This window comes from Diceros bicornis, chromosome 20, assembly GCF_020826845.1.
Source record: "Diceros bicornis minor isolate mBicDic1 chromosome 20, mDicBic1.mat.cur, whole genome shotgun sequence".
Classification (NCBI taxonomy): domain Eukaryota; kingdom Metazoa; phylum Chordata; class Mammalia; order Perissodactyla; family Rhinocerotidae; genus Diceros; species Diceros bicornis.
The window spans coordinates 26856886-26879090 of NC_080759.1; the positions used below are offsets into that span (position 1 = coordinate 26856886).

Genomic DNA, 22205 nt, shown 5'->3' on the forward strand with positions numbered 1-22205 from the left:
AGGGTTTCTGAAGCATTTTACCCTTTTGAGTGACCTTGCAAGAAGTTATTTGGCTTACATACCCACCAGCACTAATTAATGTTGCTTCAAGTCTGGGCAGCATTCCAATCCCATCAGCCCCATAATTTTCTGAACAGGAGGGGAATGTCAGATTAGAGCTCTGACCTCTCCTTTCCTCTGATTCTCCTCAGATAATCTGTGTGAGATCTCAAAGAAAGCACCCATCTGAATTCACACACCCTTACTTATTCAGTAGTCATTTGACTTAATTTGAGCATCGCCCAGGTTCCCAGGTCAGCAGTATTGACACCATGTACATAAATTGGAAGGCAGAGAGAAAATTTTCCCTAAATATCTGGGTGACGCTAAATAAAGTATAAAATGTGGGACAGTGGTCACATAACAGACCACATGCAAGTGTAACATACCTAAATGACTGTGGTCATACCTCACTACCCTCAGCTATTTCATGGAATTCCAGGGAGTGGTTGGAGCTTCTGAAAAGTATTCATAAGACACCTGCCAAAAGGACAACATTGTATGCTGCAGAGGCTGTGCTCTTCTTGGAAAACCATGTGTAAATACCCTGCTTCCTTCTTCCTGGAACTCCATGGCTGTTTGCCCAGAGTCTGTAACAATAGCCTCTCAGTCTCTGGCCAGCAGAGACTCTGGTGTTTCTCTAGATTCTAAACTGACTGGCACAGGGCTGGTTGGTTAATCTGACCTCATAAAGGGTGGCATGGGCCCCAGACCAATCCTGGAGAGGGCTCTGCCACTCCTAGTGTGTGAGACCCTGAGCAAATCACTCTGCCGGCCCTGTGCTCCCATCTCGACAAGTCGATCCAAGAGAGATGGGATTAAAATAAACCTCAGGGGATCTTTGAAAGAATAAAAATACTACAAAAGAGTGAGAAGAAAGTATGGAAGAGAGATGGGAAGCCTGCCTACTTGGCCTGCTTAGGGGTTCTAGGGTGTGTGTGTCTGTATTCTGTATTACTTTTCTTTTGCTGCTGTAACAAATTACCATAAACTCAGTGGTTTAAAACAAGACAAATGTATTACAGTTTTGTATGTCAGAAATCAAACACAGGTCTCACTGGGTTACAATCAAGGCATCACCAGGGCTGCATTCCATCTGGGGAGAATCTGTTTCCTTGCCTCTTTCAGCTTCTAGATGCCTCCTGCATTCATTGGCTTGTGGCCCCCCTTATTCCATCTTCAAAGCCAGCAATGGCAGGTCAGTTTCCTTTTCACATTGCATCTTTCTGATCCTCCTTCCATAGTCACGTCTCCCTCTGACTACAGCTGGGGAAGGTTCTTCGATTTAAGGACTCATGTGATTAGACTGGGCCCACCTGGATAATCCAAGCTAAGTTCCTCATCTCAAATCATATTTGCAAAGCCTAGGATGTGGAGATCTTGGGGGGCCATTATTCTGCCTGCCCTTAGATATTTCTGGTTGTTGTTTTGTTTTGTTATTGGTGGTTTTGTTTGTTTAATATGAGCATTCCTGAGACCACTTTCTTGAATCCTGTGCACTGGACCAGGCTCTAGCCCTGATGTCTTTGGACAAGTCACTCATCCTTTTGTTTTTTTATGAGGAAGATCGGCCCTGAGCTAACTTCCGATGCCAGTCCTCCTCTTTTTGCTGAGGAAGATTGGCCCTGGGCTAACATCTGTGCCCATCTTCCTCTACTTTATATGGGACGCCGCTACAGCATGGCTTGACAAGCGGTGCATCGGTCCGCACCTGGGATCCGAACCCGCGAACCCCGGGCCGCTGAAGTGGAGCGCGCACACTTAACCACTACGCGGCTGGGCCGACCCCACACTCATCCTTTCTGAGCCAATGAGGAATAGGCCAGATGCTTTCCAAGACTCCCCTCCTGCTCTAACTTTCTCTAATCCCCAGTTCCTTATCCTAGTAATGATGAGGCTCCTCAGACTCTGGGGAAATGGCCTCCCACTTGCCTGGCCAGAGTTAAGTTTGCTCTTGGGATCATAATGGCCTTCTTTTTTGCCTTGCTATTAACACTCATGGTTATAGTTCTCCTCTGTTTTCTCCATGAAGAACTACTGAATCTTTATACAAACCCTTTCTTTCCTCTCCCTGGGAAAAAAAAAGATTTAAATCCCTAAAAGTCTTGGCCAGTTAAACATTCATAGTTCCCTTGGGTGAAAATGAATACAATACTTTCCCTCATATAACATTGGTTCAGTCAGCCACTGAACAAAGGTTTAATATGTTCCTACTATGTAGCAGACCTTGTATTAAAAACTAATGTTCTAATGGTGAAAAAGACACAGTCTCTTAAAAGAACTCGTAGGCTAGTTGTGGAGACACACAGGAGACAGGACATTTCAGGACAGCACGGTAAGTGCTGCAATACGAGCCAACACAGGGCTTCTGAAGTCCCGCCAGGGAAGAGAGAAGTTCCCTGAGAACTAAAATGAAACCAGGAGGGTCCAGTGAGGGGGAATGAGGTGCTGGGAAGAGGGTGGGAAGATTCCAGAAGGCAGAGGGAACAGCATTTACAAAAGCCCCGAGCGACACTCATAGGTGGAATTGGAGGTGATACAGCATTGCTGGAGCAGTGTTTGAGGAAGGAGAGTGAGGGTTGAAGGCAGTAAACTGACCTTGAGGAGGCCTGGAAAACCTTGTCTACCTCTTAAGGAGTTGGGGATTTTTCCGGAGGGCAATGTGGAGGCATTGAGAGGTTTAAGCCTGAGGTTGGCATGATCAGGTTTGCCTTTCTTCCTGGAGGCTCTAACTAGGAGCCAAATCCAAGATCTCCTGCATTTTAATTGATGTCATGTAGCCGTGTGGGCTTCACATCAAGAACTTTGAAGGTTAGAGGCGTGGCAGCAATAAGAGGCCTATATATTCAGTGCCAGTCGCCTCTGAATTTGGGCTACTTATAATCTAAGAATAAAATAGTGGAAATAGGACCTAAGCAAAATCACCCCTGCCTTAAACAAACCCGGGATGTGGTCCCTCTCCCCTTGATTATAGCCTTTTGGATGAAGTCCGGCCTCTTTACATGAAGCCCTGGACTATCTGCAGTCCTAGAACAGAACGTGCTTGGGCTCGCCTTTGTGCACACGCTGTTCCATCTGGCTAGAAGGCTTTTCCTTCCCAATTAAGTGTCTGGGTAGCTCTGACTCTCCTTTCAACACTCACCTCAAGTGTGTCCTATCTGTAAACCATTTTTATAAACCCTCTCAATCCAGCCTCCAGGGTAGCTACTTCAGTAACTTCACCCCCCACTCCACCACAAGGCCAAGGAGAAGACTTGTAATTAGAACAACACATTTGGACACTTACCATTTATTAGCAGTTAATGTAGAATGCTCAGTCAAGGCAAATGCTATTTTAGTATAGTAGCCCCAGGATATGAGTTAACAAGAAACCAGTACAAAATATGTTAATGAAAGGGGTAGGACTTTGTCGTCTCACAAGGGGCTCAAATGGAAATTCATCTCGGTTGGAGTGCTGAACCAGCCATAGCCCTGCACAATTTCTCCCCCACACTTACCTTTTGCCGAGCAGCAATAACTGGGCAGAGGAGGAAAGCACAGGGATGCAAATCTACAAGGCACTGGTGAGGATGGAGACTTAATTATTTCCATAGGAAGGTGCCAGAGCCTGGGTGAAGGAACACTGAAACAGGCGAATGCGAAGGCGAGAAGGCTGTAGGAAAGGAGGCAGAAGGAGGTAGAGACTGGAAAGGATGCCCACCTGAGGATGCCCTTTAGAGGCCCAGGGAGAAGTCCCTGCAGGAGGGCCAGGTAGTAGGGCCTTGCCCCAGAGAAAGAATGATTAAAAGAGTATGTGTTCACTTAGAAGAAAAATATAAGGAAGTATCAAGAAAATTAATAGATGAGGTAATCTAGAAGTTCCCAAACTTTTCTTGGCTTACAGTTGGAGTTCTTAATGTCTCAGTAATTTTTTTCACCATACTACTAGACCAAAAGAAATACCAAATAGTTTTTGTTAGTTAGATCCAAATGACTTAGAAATAGCGTAGTATTCAACAGATGTCCTTGTGTTTCCCTCAGTAATTTAGAATATCCCACAACACCCCTAAGAGTTCATTTTAGCACCCTGGGGTGCCTCGGCACACAGTTTGGGAACTGCGTTACTAACTGTAGTGCAATGGTGGCCTTCTTTTTGAGGACTTAGGTACTAGGAAGCATCAATCCCAGATAAGACAAAGACCCAGCTGAAGACCAGGGTCTTCAGGGTAAGCTGAAGGTAGACTCTGATAAACTTAAACAAAAAGTTTATTCAGGCTTTTAGGACTGTGGCCTAGGAACACAGATTCAAGTAGCACAAAGGCAAAGAAAAAAAAAAGGAAAGGAATGTCTTTTAACAAATTCCAGGTGCAAGGTAGTCATGGGGTGAGGGTTGGTTGAAATAAGCCATTAAAATTTAGGAATGTAGAAGGTGACCCTGACAGGAATGAGGTCTCTGTCCCGGTAATCTTATCTTCCCTGAGAAGACTTACAGGTGCATTTCAGGCAGCTAATGAATTCAAGAGTTCATCCTGAAGGAGGAATTTGTTCTCCTCTTCATGTCCGCCTGGCTCCATTTTAGTGTCTTAACATGAGAGACTCTACCTTTTTTCAATGCCACACTACCACTGCAATTAATATTGAAATTGTTGGTTCTCTTTCTCTCTCCCTTCACCAACATGGGTTCCTTGAGGGCAGAGACATTGTTTCCATCTCTTACTCTTTCCCTAGGGCTGTGCTCAGTGCAGAGTGGGGACTCAGTACATTTTTGTTAAATGAATGAATGACTGAATGATTATATCTATTTCACCCTTCCCTGTTTTCTTAGAAGATAAGAGCTGACATGTTCTAGGCAGTCCTAACTCAGAATTCTTCCCTGAAGTATCTTAGAGTGTCAAGCAAAAGAAGGAAAGTATAATTATCCAGATTCAATGCCTGCAGCAAAGACCTCATGGGAGCTTAAAATTTCATTTGTTTTTCACCCTAAGGGAAATATAAGGAGAAAGGTGATCTAAGAGTAGGAAAACAGGAAAAAGAAAGATGGATATTACTTTGATGTTTTATTATTTACAATTGTGGGGACTTTTTCTTGATGCTTTTAACAAAAAGAATAGATAAATTCTTGGGATGGTTTGGGTACAGGCTAGCTCTGAGATAGAGGAATAAATTAACCAACATTTTTGAGGCAGACTGACAGCAAATTTCAGGTCCTTGCTCCTCTGGAATCTTGCCATTCTCCATTGAGAGGTGAAGTCCATTTCCCCTCTCCTTCAACCTGAGGAGGACTTTGTGACTCTCCCAACTATTGGAATGCAGTAGAAATGAACCTGCTTAAATTTCCAAGACAGGCCATAAAGGCAACACAGCTTCCACCTGACTCACTGTCTCCCTCACGGGACACTTGCCCTTGGAACCCAGCCACTATCCTGTGAGGAAGGCAACCTAGTCACAAGGAGAGGCCCATGTACAGAGCAACTGAAGTCCCCAGCTGACAACTGGCATCAACTGCCGGATATGGAAATGGGTGAGCCTGCCAGATGATGCCAGCTCCCAGCCTTCAAACCACTCCAGTTGACGCTGAGTGAAGAGGATGTAAGCCATCCTCCGCCTAAGGTGCAGATTCATGAGCGAAATAAACACTGTAGTTGTTTAAGCCACACGTGTTGGCATATTGGTTATACAGCCTCAGTCACTGGAATACTTTAAAAATTTTTTTTAGATTGCCTAGTTTCCAGTGCTAGCTCCCACACTTACAAGCTCGATGACCTTGGGCAAATTCCTTAAACTCATGCCTCATTTCCTTATCTGTAAAATGGAGGTTATAAGAGTTCTTACTTCATAGAATTGTTCTGACCATTCAGTGACTTATCGCAAAGTGTCTGGAACAGTGCCTATTATGAAATAAGCTCTATATAAGGATTAGATGTTATCGTGGTGGTGGTGGTGGTTTTATAGTTGGTAATACTGGTGTGGAAGGAAGAATTCTAAGAAGACCCCAGTGACTCCTGCTTCCTGGTATCCACGCCCCCGTACAATCCCCTCACCTTGAGCACAGTGGAACCTGTGATTAGCTTCCAGCCAATAGAATATGGCAAAGATGAAGGAATTTTGCAGATGTAATTAAAGTCCCCAAAGCTGCCTTTAAGTGAACTGAAAGGGAAATTATCAGGTGAATTCTTTAAAAGAGGATCTAGAGCTCAGAGACTCTCTCTCCTGCTGGCCTTGAAGAAGCCAAGAAACCATGAGTTCGACAACCGAGGGAATGAATGATGCCGACTACCACAGGAGCTTAGAAAGTACTCCAAGCCTCAGATGCAAATGCAGCTCTGGCTGACACTCTGATTGCAGCCTCATGAGACCTGAGCAGACGCCCCAGTTAAGTCATACTCCACTCCTAACCCACGGAAACTGTGAGCTAATAAGCAGATGTTGTTTTAAGCCACTACATTTGTGCTACTTTGTTATTCAGCCACAGAAAACTAATATAATTTGTAAAAATTCAAATCCTAAAAAAGTATATACTCTAATGAAAAGGAGATTTTTCTACCACCCCAGACCTTCACCCTCCTCGGAGGCAACCACTAATAAGAACTTGTGCTTCATCATTCCAGAAATCTTCTATGCATGTATAAGCATCTACATGCATCTGTGTATTACGTGTGTATATTTCATCTCTCTCTATATATACACATGGATATATATATATATCTTGAAACTAGGGCCAAGGGCAGTGAGTGAGTAGGTGTGTGTGATATTTCAGAAATCTGTATTCTTTAGAAACAAGACAGAATATTCCCCAGGTGGGATGGCTTTTAGAGAAGCCAGGCTAGGGTCCCTTTCAGTGCCGTGATTTCATGGTTTACTCTATAATTAAATGTGTGATGGAGGTGGGCATCAATATGCCAAAGTAGAGAGGAAAGAGTATCGGACTATATATTTCTCCACTGCTCTGCACCTTGCTTTGTTTTTTCACTTACAGACCAGAGATCTTTCCTTACAACACATTATTATTATTATTTTACTGTTGCATTGTAGTCCATTGGGGTGTGCCATGATTTATTTTTCTAGTACCCTATTGATGGATATGCAAGTTGTCTTTAATAATTTACTATTAAAAATAATGCTACAATGAGATTCTTATACTTATATCTTTGCATACATGTGTCTGCATCTTAGTATAAATTCCAACAGTGAAACTCTTTAGTCAAAGGATATCTTCATTTTAAGTGGATAGGTATTGCCAAATTAACCTCCTAAGCATTTGCACCAATTTACACTCCTACTCACCACGTATGAGTAAATACTTGCTAATCCCATGCAATATGGAACACTTGACCTTTGCCAGCCTGGTAGGTGAAAAAAGCATCTGTGAACTACCTGTTCATATCCATAGCCTATTTTTCTATTGAGTCATTGGTCTTTTCCTTATTGATATACAAGATCAAAGAGATCTTGCAGATAAAACAGCCCTTTGTCTGTTGTCTTACAAATGTCGCTCCCCCCCCCCCCCCCGCCCACACACACAACTTTCTGCCATTTGTCTTTTATTGAGTTTTATTTTTCCATGATGGAACTTCACTTTTTTGTATACTCAAACTTTTCATTCTTTTCTTTATGGCTTCTGAGTCTTGTTTTATGCTTAGAAAGTCCTTCCTCCTCTAAAACTTAAAAAAAAACAACAACCAAACAACAAAAACAAACTTCCATATTTTCTTTGGATATTTTATATTTTAATTATTTATGTTAAATATTTAATACATCTGAAATTTAAAGCTTCAACTTTATCTTTTTCCACATGGTTAACCAGTTGTTTCAAAACCATTAATTAAATAATCCACAGTTTTCCCTAATATAAAATGCTAACTTTACTATGTATTAAATTCACACAAGCATTATATCTTCTGGATTTATGCCTTGGTGTCTACTGTAACTATTTTAATTATGGTAGATTTACAATATATTTTAACATCCAGAAAGACTAGTCACCCCACTCTGCTCTTCTTTTTCAGATTTTCCTGGGGGTATTCTTTTTGTTTTTATTAGCTTGAGTTAATATTCTGCTCTATGATTCCCAATTTATTGACTCATCTTTGCCAAGTCACCTAACTTCTGTGCCTCAGCATCATAATAAAACTGATAATGATGATATTAGAATGAATTTGGATTATTTACATATCTGGAAAGCATGAATGCTAAAAAAGCAAACAGTTATAAGTTTAAGTCTGGAAAGGAAACTATAGTGTTAACCAGGAATAAGGAATTCAATGCGAGGGAAATTCCCTACTTTGGCTGTCGGTTCAAACTCTGTTTCCACTGATTAGTCTTGTATTCTTCCCTCTCTGTTTACTTTGGCATACCTGATGCCCAACCCCATCACACATTGAGTGTTCATTTACACTCTGAATTGAGTGTAAATCATGAAACCGCAGCATTGAAAGGGACCTTAGTCTGGCTCTCCTAAAAGTCATCTCAGCTGGGAAATGTCTATCTTGTTTCTAAAGAATACAGATTTCTGAAATATCACACACACACACACACACACACACACACACACACACACTCACTCACTGCCCTTGGTCCTTGTTTAAAGCCTATAACTCCCCTGGTGATACACATTTTTATAACTAATCATCCTCCATGCTTTAAGGAAAAGTCAATGTATAATTTTTTGCTTTCTGTTTGGTATAGAAAACAATTTCTTCTGAGAAATGAACATTAGAAATATTATTATCAATTAGGTATAGATGCTCAGAGGAGGCCAAGAGTACCAATTGTAAACTTCTGTGACCACGTTGGCAGTATTTTGCTCATGTAATGACGTCTTGCTTGTTTGAATAATCCAATCCCTTATTTATTCAACAAACACTAAACATCTCGTGTTTGCTGAGCACTGAGCGAGGCACTGGAGGTGTCCAGGCCCAGGACAGGCCACCGCAAAATATCCCACAAGAGCGTATTGATTATTTTGAATGAAAGTTACTGGAGAAGCAAAAAGGGCATTCCCCTGAAAGCAGGAAATAAATCTCCCAGGTGAAAGGTCTTCCGCCTGCATCCTTATCTCCAGAGCTAGGAAGCCAGGGCCGAGAAGCCTGCGTAAACCAACCTTGCTAATTTACTACCTCAAGCCTACACTCTGCTTAAATTCCTCACTAATTACGTACCTCATATCTAAGTTTCTTTGTCCTGTCAATTCCTCACAAATTTATTGTCTCTTTGTGTAAAAGATATGTATACTGCCTGCTTTGTTCACTCCCTGAGCATCATTTCTTTATGATCTCCAATACGTACATATTAAACTGGGTTTTTCTCCCGTTAATCTAGTTTTGTGTCAATTTTATTATTAGTTCAGCCATAAGAACACAAGAAGGGAAGAAAGGGGACTTTCCCCTGCCCCAACAGAGGTATAACGATGAATAAGACACAGGTTCTGCCCTCACTGAGCCCCATTCGACGGCAGGATAGAGGTACACGCATAAATATTTACAACCATGGGAGATAACTTGGCAACATAGATTAAGAAGTGACTTAAATGGGCATACCTTTTGAGAAGTTATATTTCTAAGAATCTATTTATGAAAATATTGAGACAAATGAACAAAGTGTTTTGGACTCATTATTGCTATTAGCATTTCCCTAATAGTAATAAACACCAGAAAAGCAACACAACCAAACTACCTAAATATCAAGTAATTAGAGAGAATCAAGTAAATACTATGGCAAAACCATGTGATTGAATAATACTAAACCATTGCCAAAAATAATACAGATCTATAGGTATGGCTACGGAGGACTATTCCTGATCTATTAATTGAAAAAAAGTCATCAAACAGGAAGTATTATATGACTCTATTTTTGTAAGAATAAAATATAGTTACAAACAAATGAAAAAAATCTAAAAGGATATACATCAAAATGTTAAAGAGGTGGGGCCAACCCGGTGGCACAAGAGGTTGAGTGCGCGCTCCGCTGCGGCAGCCTGGGGTTCGCTGGTTCGGATCCCGGGTGCGCACCGATGCGCCGTTTGTTGGGCCATGCTGTGGCGGCGTCCCATATAAGGTAGAGGAGGATGGGCACGGATGTTGGCCCAGGGCCGGTCTTCCTCGGCGGAAAAAAAAAAAAAAAAAAGGAGGAGGATTGGCATCGGATGTTGGCTCAGGGCTGGTCTTCCTCACAAAAAAAAAAACAAAAAAAACAAAAAAATGTTAAAGAGGAGTTCACATTTGATTGGCTATTTGGTTATAAATGATTTTTATATTTTCATATAATATATTGTGATAAAGATAATTATATATTAATATAAATAAATATATTTTATATTCATATAAATATTTCACAAAGAACCTGAGTGTTTTTTCTTCTGGAACTAAAGTTTATAAAAACATAAGGTGGTGAGTACAGTGACAGTGATTCAGCAGGCGTTCTTTCAGAAACACAAGTGAAGCACCTTCTGTGTGTCCACCATAGCTGCACTTAGAGGAGGCAAAGCTAACTAGAAGAGTTTCTTGCTCACAAGGAGCAGCCTGGAAGGCTGTGAGAGCAGATGGTAGCCTAGCCGAGGGTGAGGAAGAAAAGAAGGAGGGCAAGGAGATGCACAGAGTGATGCTGGAGCTGTGCCTTAAAGAATGAGTAGGAGTTTTCCAGATGGGATGGAAAAGGCTCGGAAGATGGTCCAGGCAAGGGCAACAAAATCAGAGAGGACACAGGAAGATCAGGACTGCTGTGGATGGTTTTGCAGTTTCTGTACTACAGAAGGCTACCTGTTGAAGAAGAAGTTGGGCGAAAATGCAGGCCAGGCTTTGCTTGCCAAGTCACACATACTGGTTACATCGTCCCAGAGGAAGGGGCACCCCCTATTTTTTTTGAGGAAGATTAGCCCTGAGCCAACATCTGTTGCCATCCTCCTCCTTTTCCTGAGGAAGATTGGCCCTGGGCTGACATCCATGCCCATCTTCCCCTACTTTATATGTGGGACACCTGCCACATGGCTTGATAAGCGCTGTGTAGGTCTGTGCCCGGCACCTGAACCTGCGAACCCCGGGCCACCAAAGTGGAGTGTGCAAACTTAACCACTATGCCACTGGGCCAGCCCTCCTCCCTTTTTTTTAATAGAGAAAGGAGGCCTTTTGTTTTCGTAAGCACCTTCTGCTTGTCAAGCTGTGGGTCTCGAGGCTGCATCCACCCAGAGAGGGACACTTTTTCCTATTTACACAAGGTACACTGAGGGCATTGAAGGCCCTGCACAAGAAAATCCTTAAATCCTGATTTGGGAAATAGATCTTCAGAGGAGGGAAGTGCCCTGTCATGTGCTCTGCAGAGCCATTTTAAAGAATGTGATTTGATTTATATAATTATAGCCATCAATGTGGGACGCCAGACAAATGTGGAAAGTGTTAGAGATAAAAATGTAGGTAAATTTTTCAGCTTAATGGACTGAATATGTATCAAAAGCCTTTCAAATGACTATGCCCTTTAACTATGCAATTCTGCTTTTCAAAATTTGTTCTAAAGAAGGAGCATAAAGGTTTAGATTACATAAGTGATTCATTGCAGAATTATTTATAATAGTGAAAATAAAAACTTTTAAATCTAAACCTTCAGGATTAAGAAGTTGGTTCAATAAAGTACAATACCTCTGTATTATGGAATACTAAACGAGGCAGCAGTTAGAAAAAATGTTTTAGAGTTGGTTCACTCCCAGACTGGGTGAACCGCCCCTGCTCTGGGTGCCCTAAGCATTGCATTGTCCTGTGCAGGCACTTACCTGACTTGATGTTGTGGCTTGCTTAATTGTCTGTCCCCCTTGCAGCAGGGACTATGGCCCCTTTGCTTGCCATTTGTCTAACCCAACATCTTGCACAGAGTAGATCCCTAATAAAGCTTTACACAGTGAATGAACGACTAGATATACACAGAAAGAAGACTGGAGGAATATGCACCAAAAGGTTAAGAAAGCTCATTGCTAGCTATTTAAACATTTCCTTCTTTATACTTTTTCACACATCCCAAATTTTCTACGACGGACCCAACATAATTTTGTAATTAGAAGAGAACAATATATTAATTTTAAAAATTGTAACTCAGAGCCTGCCATAAAGTATTTGGACCCCAGTTTTGAATATGAGACGGCTGTTTGGCTCTGGTCTGCTTCAACAAATCCATCATCTACCAATCAGAACTCACATATCACACAGGTTAAAGGGTGATTATTCTCAACATCAGAAGATTCATAGAATGGGTCCATTAAATTGTAGATTCTTCTAGAACATTTAAATGTCGACATCACTTTCAAAATAGTCCCTCTATATACTAATTTTCAAGACACATCTTCAAGGGAACTTCACTGGCCTGATTCTATTTTGTGAAAGCTACTGTTTAGAAATCTTCTTCATCTCCCTAATCCAAACCAGTCATTTTACCTAGAGCATGGATAACATCAAGTATTTTTATGACAGCCTGAGGTTTACACTTTACTTCTCTTTAAAGTGAAAACAATTTGGTTTTTCCTGGTAGAGTAAAAAAAGCACTTTTTTAAAAGGTTGCATCCTGGTATTCTTAGCCAGGACACTTGACCATGGAGAACACAAAACCATACATAGCTTTAATTGTTCTCAAACTGTCTCACCCTCCGGCCCTACCCTTAATTATCCCTAAATGTGTGTCCTAAAGGCACACATTTCCCAGGCTCCTTCTCATTTGTTTTTGTAGAAGCCCCAAGTCCAGATAAAAATATTTCAATAATCAAAGTTGTTCTGATCTCGCTCTTTGGAGGCTCCTTCCTAGTTGATTCTGGTCCATGTCCGCCTGGTGAACACCCCAGCCACACACAGACACGAGAACCCTGTAATTATAGCTTGCACCATGTTCTCTGCAGACAAATGTCCCACCATTCAGTTTTCCCCTCATCCTAATCAAAACTGATCTGCCCAGCATTCCTCTCATCCATGTCTTGTTACATAACGACATGACACAGGGTTTTCCAGTGGTTTATCAGATCCTGCTGGTGGATGTCTGGTTTGCTGTTTTACCCTAGGTTCACATAATGGCCCTCCCAAGGCCAGGATTTTAATGGCGGGGATTTCATGTTTGCAGGCTTTAATACTTTTGGCTCCACATGTCATACCAGCTGTCTTCCAGTAACCACCACCCAACCCACCATCTCATGTCAGCGCCCTGCAGGAAGCAGTGGGGAGGAGAGGGAAAGTGCTAATCACCTGTGACAGCTCAAGGAGGGGCCCCTATGCTTTCCAAGTCTTTGGATGCTGTCCCTATGTCTTCTTCCTGGCAGGGCCATGGTGACATTTCCTAGCAGAAGAAACAGGCACACAGTGAAAGGGAAGCTGTCCTGTCAGAGAAACAAATGAGTACACGAGTAAGTTCACAGGGTCTGTCTAACCCCAGGCTCATCAAAATCGAGCCCAGGCTTCCTTGTCAGTGCCCCAATAGTTCTGCATAAATTCTGTCCTGTTGCATTAAAAATCACTCCTGTTACCCAATAGTCACCCTTCATTTGATCTGAACAGAGGCCTTTTTCTACTGCAGGGAAGCCATCCTCAGGAAGGACTCGGGGCGGGAATTTCAGGTGCAGCGGCAGGCTGGTGGATGTCTAGGCACAGGTGGTGTTTTGTAAATTTCGATACTTCAGGCTATGTCTTTGGCGCAACTTCCAACTCTTAACTTCAAAGCACACTGCTGGGTCCAGAGAGGCTGCAGTGGTTGTGGTGGGTACACATAATTTCACAGGCCTTGACAGTCACCTCTGCAGGTTCTCTGTGCTCTATTATCAAGACCTGTGGTAAGGTCCCCTTGCCTGGTGGCAGAGTCTGGAACTGCTGCTCTGCGTGGCTGGGTCTTCTCATTCAGGAGGTCACCATCTTTGCCCTCCAACGTTCTCACTTCCTATATAACTCCAGTTCTTGAGAGTGAAATTGGAGGCTGGTTAAGTACCACAACTTGACGGGGGTGGGGGAAACAATTCTGACCTCAAGCTCTCGACCTTTTAAAGCAGCACTGCCCAATGCAAATATAACGTAAGCTACATACGTAATTTAAAATGTTCTGAGTAGTCACATTAAAAAGTTAAAAAAAAAGACAAAATTAATTTTAATAATATATCTTATTCGACTCAATATATCCAAATAGTATCATTTCAGCATGTAATCAATATGAAAATTATTAACGGGATATTTTATATTTTTTGGTACTAAGTCTTTGAAATCCGATGTGCATTTTATACTTACAGCAATCTGAATTTGGACTAGCACATTTCAAATGCTCAAGGGCCATATGTGGACAAGAGGCTACCATGTGGGACAGCGCACTTATAGAGAAAGCATGGCAGGACTTTGTAGATCATCCAGGCTGACACCTTATTTGCAGAAAAGTTAAGTACATTTTCTGAGGTTATGCAATCAGTTAGGAGAAAAGGCACAGCCTAGAGGGAAGAGGGATGAGGTCCCTCTACCTGTCTTACCTGTCTCTTAAATAAACTAACAGCTTCACTGGAAACAATGTGGGATCAAATTTTTCCATATCTTTCCACCAGATAATTTTTTTATGACTTGTCACCCTTGTCCCCAGAAACGCCTAGTTTCAACAAGCTAAACACTCTGATTCCTTTATGCAATGGTTCTCAATAGGGGTGTCCATCAGAATCACCCATGGAGCGTTTTAAAAATTCAAATTACTGGTCCCTTACCCTCAAATTCTGATTGATAGATCTGTGGAGAAATTCATGTAGATAGCTATTTGTTTTTAATGGTTCCCAAGTGATTCTATGCACACTCCAACTCACAACGACCTCACCAGCTGCCAGGTCGCCACTTATGTCACCTGATCCCCCAGGTGGTCTGAACACAGGTGTGCTCTTAAGAAAGAACCTGGTCTCAAGGAAAGGAACATGAGAAATAGGTACCCCAGCACCTCCCAGGGCGGGGCTTCCTGGCTCACTTTTCCTCTGCGCGCTTTCTCTGCACCCAGGGACACCTTTAGCTTCATTTCCTGATCTGACAGCCTCACCTGCAGTGCTGTCCTAGCTGGTGGAGCCGGCAGGAATGCAGCAGACAGCACTCGCTCTCCTGGCCTTGGCTGCCTGTGTGGCTCTTCGCACCTCGGAAGGTGAGTGGGGGTGCCGGCTAGCTAAGCCTCCAGGAAGGAGGGAGGGGTGCCGCCCAAGATGCAGCTGGAAGGAGTTAGGTGCTGCCATCAGTTTGGAGCAGGAATTTCGATCTCTTTAGGTAGGAATTTCCAGTTATCTACAAGAGAATGGCATAGGTTTAAATGCCTGATCTCCAAAAAGAAATTTCAGAAAGGAACCTCATGAGCAGGAATATTAGCAATTTGCCACCTGGAGGATGAGATCTTTCCACATCAGTGCAACTGTGAGCTGCTGTGTCCTTTTCTGAGGACAGTGTCTTAGAAAATCCCCAGGTAGAGGCTAGAGGAAAGTCCCTGTTGTTCATCTGTCTCCCCCTCATGCTAACTTACTAAACTGTCTGGATACAAGTGTGCATATTCCTGGAAGAAAGACTGACTTGACCTTCTGGGTTAGGCTTTGGTAAGTTGCAAGTTTTCTGAACAAAGTCAGCCCTGTGGATACAGGAATGCAAAACTTCACTCCAACCTTTAAAAAGGGACCCAAGATAAAGGAGATTGAACCATACAAATTATATCAAAGAGAACTTGAACTGTGAGTTGCAAGCATATGCATGGAGATTATAACTGTATTTGGACAGGAGGCAATCTTTTCTATTGTATTTAGGAAACCCTAAATATAAGTACTTATTTAATACTTAACTGATTTGACCCTTTTCTACTGTCTTCTTTTCTGAAACTTTATCCTGAACAGATTCTCTAAATCCGGAACAGAGGTGGAATATAAGTTTTGTTTGGTCTGCTTTTAAAAAAATTAAGCCAACAATTTAAAACTGACAAATTTCACATACATATATTCATATATACACACATACAAATTGGATTTTCAAGCTCCTTGAAAAATCACATCTGGCATCAATGATTCCACGTTCCCTGGCAAGAACTGGGTGGAGCAGACCAGCCTCTGTCCTTCTCTGAAGTTGGCTATCATTCTATTATCTGCCCGGTTCCTGTAGGCATTTGTTTACGGGCCCCAATATGGTGCATCAGTGACCTGGGATTACTAAGCACAGGAAAAATCTGGATAATCTTTTCATTTCTATCAATATATCTATTTTATAAAAACAAAAGCTTGTCATTTTATATGTTTCTGTAAAATTTTTCAGAAAAATTCACCATTGAAATTTCGGGACTCACTTTCACTGTTTCTCAAAGCTCCACCTGCAAAGGCTTTATTCCTAGTTTTGGCAACGCAAATTTTTTTTCACGTAAAGCTTTGAAATAAGGGTGTATGGATCTCCTTTCAGCTTCCTGACCTGTTTCCAGCTGTCCCCGCAGCAGCAGCAGCAGCAGCAGCCCTCCTACAGGAGGAGGGAGAGAAGGGCAGGCGGAGGCGCAGGGGTAGAGAGGGAAGCCCCGCCAGACCCAAGGCCAGCATCGCATGGGACAGTCTTGGCAGAGAGAGTGGGACAGCAAAGCACAGAGGTGTTTGAAAAGGAACAGCTGGTGATGATAAGGAAGGGAGCTGAGGAGACCCAACAGTAGCCTTTTGGGTTAGTTTCAGGGTTTTTCCTAAGTCAGCTTGGGCCACAGGAAAATCACATTGTCTGAAAAGCCCCAACCCTCCGCCATTTAAAAATAAGTGCTGTCGGGTTAAAATACATGGGAGTAGACCTGAGAGCAGTTGCGGAACTGAGAGGGGCAACCCCACAGCTTTCTGTAGCCAACTTCCATTCCAGTGTCTGTGTGTGCCAAGTGCCCTGTGGGAGGCTCTAAGGGATTCAGGGAAGGAGGTGGGGAATACTCTTCCCTGCACTGAGTAGTGCAGGGAAGAGGGTGCAAGTGGCCTTGGCAATTGTCGCCGGCGAGGGGAGGAGATAGAGAAGGGCCTGTGCCAGTTTGGGACTTTGGAAAATATATTTTGTTGTTCCAGGCATTAACTGTTCCATTATCTTAATGTACCTTAAACGGCCACCTTGATGTGATGGCTCAGTAATTAGTATTCCCAAAGTGTTCTGCATAAATCAGGAAGCAGTTGACTTACCCATAATTAAAAGGCTTCGATTCTACACAAAGGTAAGGCATACTGCACACCTGCTGACTTGGCTGCTGGCTCCCAGAACTCAATACTGAGTCCATAAAAATGTCTATCATCCACTCTCAGTGGCCCTGAGCCAGATTATTTAAAGCCACAACCTAGGGCTTTGTGGGCCTGCCTGTTTTTATTGTACATTAAGACTAAGGCTCCACTTGTGTCTAGAAGATGCGAGTTGGGGGATTTTGCTTCATTGAATCCCAAATTGGCTTCCTTCTGACAACCTGCTTTCTCAGAGTAGGATGACTCGTGATTACACAGACACTTGCTAGGGACTTGCATCCTAAAAGAAAATTTTATCTTCTGCTTGTTTTAATCATAGGAGACTCGCTAGGGAGGGTTACCAAGAATACATACACATTTGTGCTTGAAAGCTGTTCTGCAGAGTCGAGACTCTCCATTTCTCCAGGAGTGGTCCTGAGAGGCCTGACATGATGTGCCCAGTAATTGGCTCTTCAGTTTCTCTCTAGGTGTCCCCTTCAGTTAAAACAACAGTATGTCTTGCATTCCCTGAACTCAGTACCATTGTTAGATTAGGCATCTAGATTTTAGTTCCAAAACCCCATCATCATATCTATAATGTAGTTCAGGGTTTTTAATGTCCTTTTCCACGTCTAGAGAAGCAGAGTGATATAATAGCAATCTTCTCAAATTTGAGACATACCTGGGCCCCTTTAAAGGAAACATTCTCTTTACTCTCAATGATGACTTTCAAATTATTTTACTATGTTACTTGATGTATAAACATAAAACCAGGTATAAACCCCTGTGTATATCTTTCTTCTGCAATTATAAAACCAAAATAAACTTAAAATTTAAATAAAAACACACACAACTACAAAGTCAAGAAGACTTAAATGTAACCACATTAATTTAATAGTTAATGTTTGGCCAAAACTAAAATCACCATTCCAAACATGAATACAGCACTGATTCTTGAGGTGCAGGTTTTGAGTTTTATGTGCATATGCTGCCATGTTCAGAATGTGTTTTCTTCCCCACCACTTTTTTCTCTTTGAACCACAATATAATTTGGCCCTCCCTTGGCATGAATGCATTATGAAATTCCACTCTGTTCTTTTCTGATTGGCCTGGGACAGTTAAGGTAGGATCTGACTTGGTAATGTAGGGGAGGAAGACATATCCTCCACCACTCTGGGTCCTTCTGGCTGGGGTATGAATTAAATTAACATGACACAGAATAACAGGAGAAAATCAAACAAAGCTTTGTCACATGTATACATGGGAGAGACTCAGGAAAAACTGGGCAACTCAGCCATCTGGCTGAAGTTGTCATCTTAAACAGCATCTTCAGGTAAAGACAATGGAGGATGTTGGGGGTAGTGGTTTGGGACTTCAAAGGGTAGGAAGGCAATTCACATGGAGAAGGAAAAGCAAATGTTTGTTAGACAACAGTTTACTGGGCCACCTATAGAGAGTGTGGCCCAAGAGACAGAATTTTGACAAGATGGGCTTGTTGGTGCCTTTCTTATCACACCTATTTTACATTATATTATAGTTATCTCACTGTATTACCTCCTTCCTGGAACAGGCCTTCTATCTTAAATTCTTTTAGGCTGTTAGTTGTGGAGTGGGGTGGGAAGGGGAGGTCAGTTATGGGAGATTACCAGAGAAGCACGGTAAATAAGAATAAGGTTATTATGCAGATTTAAGTCCTTGCCTTCCGCATTGATAAGAGTTTCTAGAGATAAGGTCATCCCCCTTCTTCCTGGTACAGAGAGGGAGACACCTTTATAGATGGAGATTTCCCTTACAAATGTAAATGTCTCTTACAAAGGGTAAATTCTACTTTTCAGAGCTTCTCCTGTGTCTGCAGTTTTTAAAAGTAATAGTCGTCATTAGCCCAAAATAATCCTCATGCCAAAGAGACACATTTTGGGGTGGCCAATTCTGAGTCCCCACAGTAACAACACTAGCATAACCAAGCAAAATTCAAATGTCTGAAGTGCTCTTTTAAGATGGTCTTCCAAAAGATCCAGAACATATTTATTAAAAGATTATCATTGAAATGACATACTAAAATTTAGGAACTGCCTGGAGAGTTCATGAACCTTGAGAACACACCCATGGGCCCCTCCCAGAGGTCTGTGAAACCCAGTTTGAGAAATACTAGCATGCTGGGAAGAGTCTGGGCTTTGGACTCCAAAAGGACAATGCAGAATTCTAACATGAACTTGGGAAATTGCTTAATCACTCTGAGCCCCAGTTTTCCTATCAGTAAAACAGGAATAACAATGCCTCTCTTATCTAGTTATTCTCACAATTAAATGAGATAATATATGGAAAGTGTCTGGCATATAGTAGGTGCTCAATAATTGTTAGTTCCTTCCCTGTCCTCCCACAGATTCTATCTCCTGCTGATTTTCTTAATTAAAATTACAAAGAAGTCACAAAATTAACAAATTTAATTCCTAAAATTACAAAAATTATAAAAATAACAAATAGTGTAAATTTTTTAAATAAAAAATGAAAGTCCAGGGTGGGCCCAGTGGCGCAAGCCGTTAAGTGCGCATGCTCCGCTGCGGAGGCCCAGGGTTTGCAGGTTCGGATCACGGGTGCGCACCGATACACCACTTGTCAAGCCATGCTGTGGTGGTGTCCCATATAAAGTAGAGGAAGATGGGCATGGATGTTAGCTCAGGGCTGATCTTCCTCAGCAAAAAAAAAAAAAAAAAAAAGAGGAGGATTGGCATTGGATGTTAGCTCAGAGCTGATCTTCCTCACCAAAAAAAAAAAAAAATGAAAGTCCCCTTTCTCTATTCCTTTAATCCCTCTTCCCTCTCTAGAGGTAATAACCCTCTGGGTTCTGGGTATCCTTCCAGAACTTCCTTTATATTTACAAATATGAACCCATGCACATCCACACAGATTTTTAAAAGCATAAATAGGACCACAATCTACCTATTGTTTTACTTACATTTTTTCCACTTAATTAATCATAGACAGCAGTGTATCTGTTCAACATACAGTCATTTCTTAAAAGTTTGCATCATTGATCTTATAGATAACATAGAGACTTCCCAGAAAAATCTGGAACATTCAAGTTTCATTATCAATCAGGCTCCTATCAAGAGACAGAAACCAGACAATAATTTGAATAGGGAAAGTTTAATATAACAAATTATTAACTAAAACAAGAGATAGGCTAAAAAGAAGTAAAGGGAACCCTAAAGAATATAGGAATAGTAGATATTCCTAGGACTGAAATGGAGTTTTCAAGGAAGAGATCCTGCTCCCCTTCCTGGCCCAGCTGAGAAACAGCCCCTGTTGGCGAGGACACAGCCATGGCTTACCAAATGGCAAAAAATCCACTTGGTCTGCCCTCCAGTTTGCAGGGGAAAGTTCCTCACAGGGAGGTGTTTCACTAGAGGCACTCTTGACAAAACTGCCTGGGGACTGGGAGGATGCTACCAGCTGCCACGAACTACCAGAGCCGGGTGCTGGAGCAGCTGCAGCACTGCAGGAGCTGGGCCCGCAGGAGCCTGCTGAGAGGAGCACCCAGGAGCCAGGAAAGAAAACGCCTTCTTCCTGCAACGTGTCTCCAGTGTCCTCTACCAACAAAGTTTAACATCATGCCAGCTGGCAGAGGAAAAAATATTTAAAGGGCCCATCTTAATTTCATAGAACTGGCAATTAAGGGTGCTTGAGGGGCAGTAAATTGACAATGGGCACATTCCACAAACACTTAATAGACACCTGGATACCTACTATGGAGCAGGTATTGTGCTGCATACTGGCCCCTAGATAATGTTGGGTTTTGTTTGTTTCCATTTATTGAGAGTTTATTATTTGTCATCCCTGTTCTAAGCACTTTTTTCTGTGTGTGAGGAAGATTAGCCCTGAGTTGACATCCTTTGCCAATCCTCCTCTTTTTGCTGAGGAAGACTGGCCCTGAGCTAACATCCGCGCCCATCTTCCTCTACTTTATATGGGACGCCACCACAGCATGGCTTGATTAAGTGGTGCAAAGGTCTGTACCTGGGATCCGAACCCGCGAACCCTGGGCCGCAGAAGTAGAGTGTGCGAACTTAACCGCTATGCCACCCTGTTCTAAGCACTTAAATGTATAAACTCACACAATCTTCAAACAACCCTATGAGGTAGTGCCATTACCATCCCCATATTACAGATAAAGAAACCGAGACACAGAGAATTAAATAACTCACCCAACGTCAGCTAGTAAGTGGCACAGCCAGGAATTGAACCTAGTTGTCTCCACATGCTTAACTACTGTGCAGCAATGCCTCTCAGCATGTCTCCATGGCCTCAAATCATCCAGTCCCTTTCAAGACTCCCCCCTGACCACTCCAGTGTCCATGCTGTGAGAAGTACTGGTGACCAAATGTCTTCATATTAAGGTAAAGAACCCTCATTCACTCTCCATTCACCCAAACTCTATCCCAGGTTTTCCAAAGCATCTAGGAGGACTTTATTTGGGCATAGCAGTTTCATGCATCATGGCTTGGTAAGTCCTTCCTGCCTGCTCAGCAACAGCAGTGGACACCTTTGTAGGCATCCACACTGTGATGTGGCTCCATGAAGGCTTGAAGTCCACTAGAATGGGGAAGTGTGTCCCTAACCAACACATTCAGAACGATATGTTTATTTACGAATTGCCTGGCTTCAATTGCACTCATAGACTTGAGATACTGACAGCAGCCAAGTGAATCTTTCTTACCGTTTTTATCTTTATCTTTATCCTGGGAATCCTTTCTCCAACAACGGCGTGTACCTTTGCTCTGTTTCTGTTTTGCTGTATTCTAAAGTGTTCTTTATACCAGTGCTCTTTCAAACTACATTTCTAATAAGCCCCTGAGTGGTGCCATTGCTGCAGCTCTGGGAACCACACTTTGACTAGCAACAGACTGTACAATACACCTAAGTAAGAGAGGAAGCTGGTTCACCTCTCTACAGTAACGGGATCCTTTCCTTAAAACCCAGAATCTAATTTTTATATCACAAATGTGATGTGTGGTGTTTTAGT

At 42.3% G+C, this 22205-nt stretch overlaps 1 protein-coding gene across 1 annotated transcript in view; it reads left to right on the forward strand.

The window, feature by feature from the left end:
• Positions 1 to 15012: 15012 nt before the first annotated feature.
• The window catches only part of CCL28 (C-C motif chemokine ligand 28), a 28671-nt gene continuing 21478 nt past the window's right edge, over positions 15013 to 22205 (forward strand). Inside the window, exon 1 of the mRNA XM_058564142.1 lies at positions 15013 to 15129. Coding sequence (XP_058420125.1) covers positions 15066 to 15129 — 64 coding nt within the window. The 5' untranslated portion in view covers positions 15013 to 15065. The remainder of the gene's footprint in view (positions 15130 to 22205) is intronic.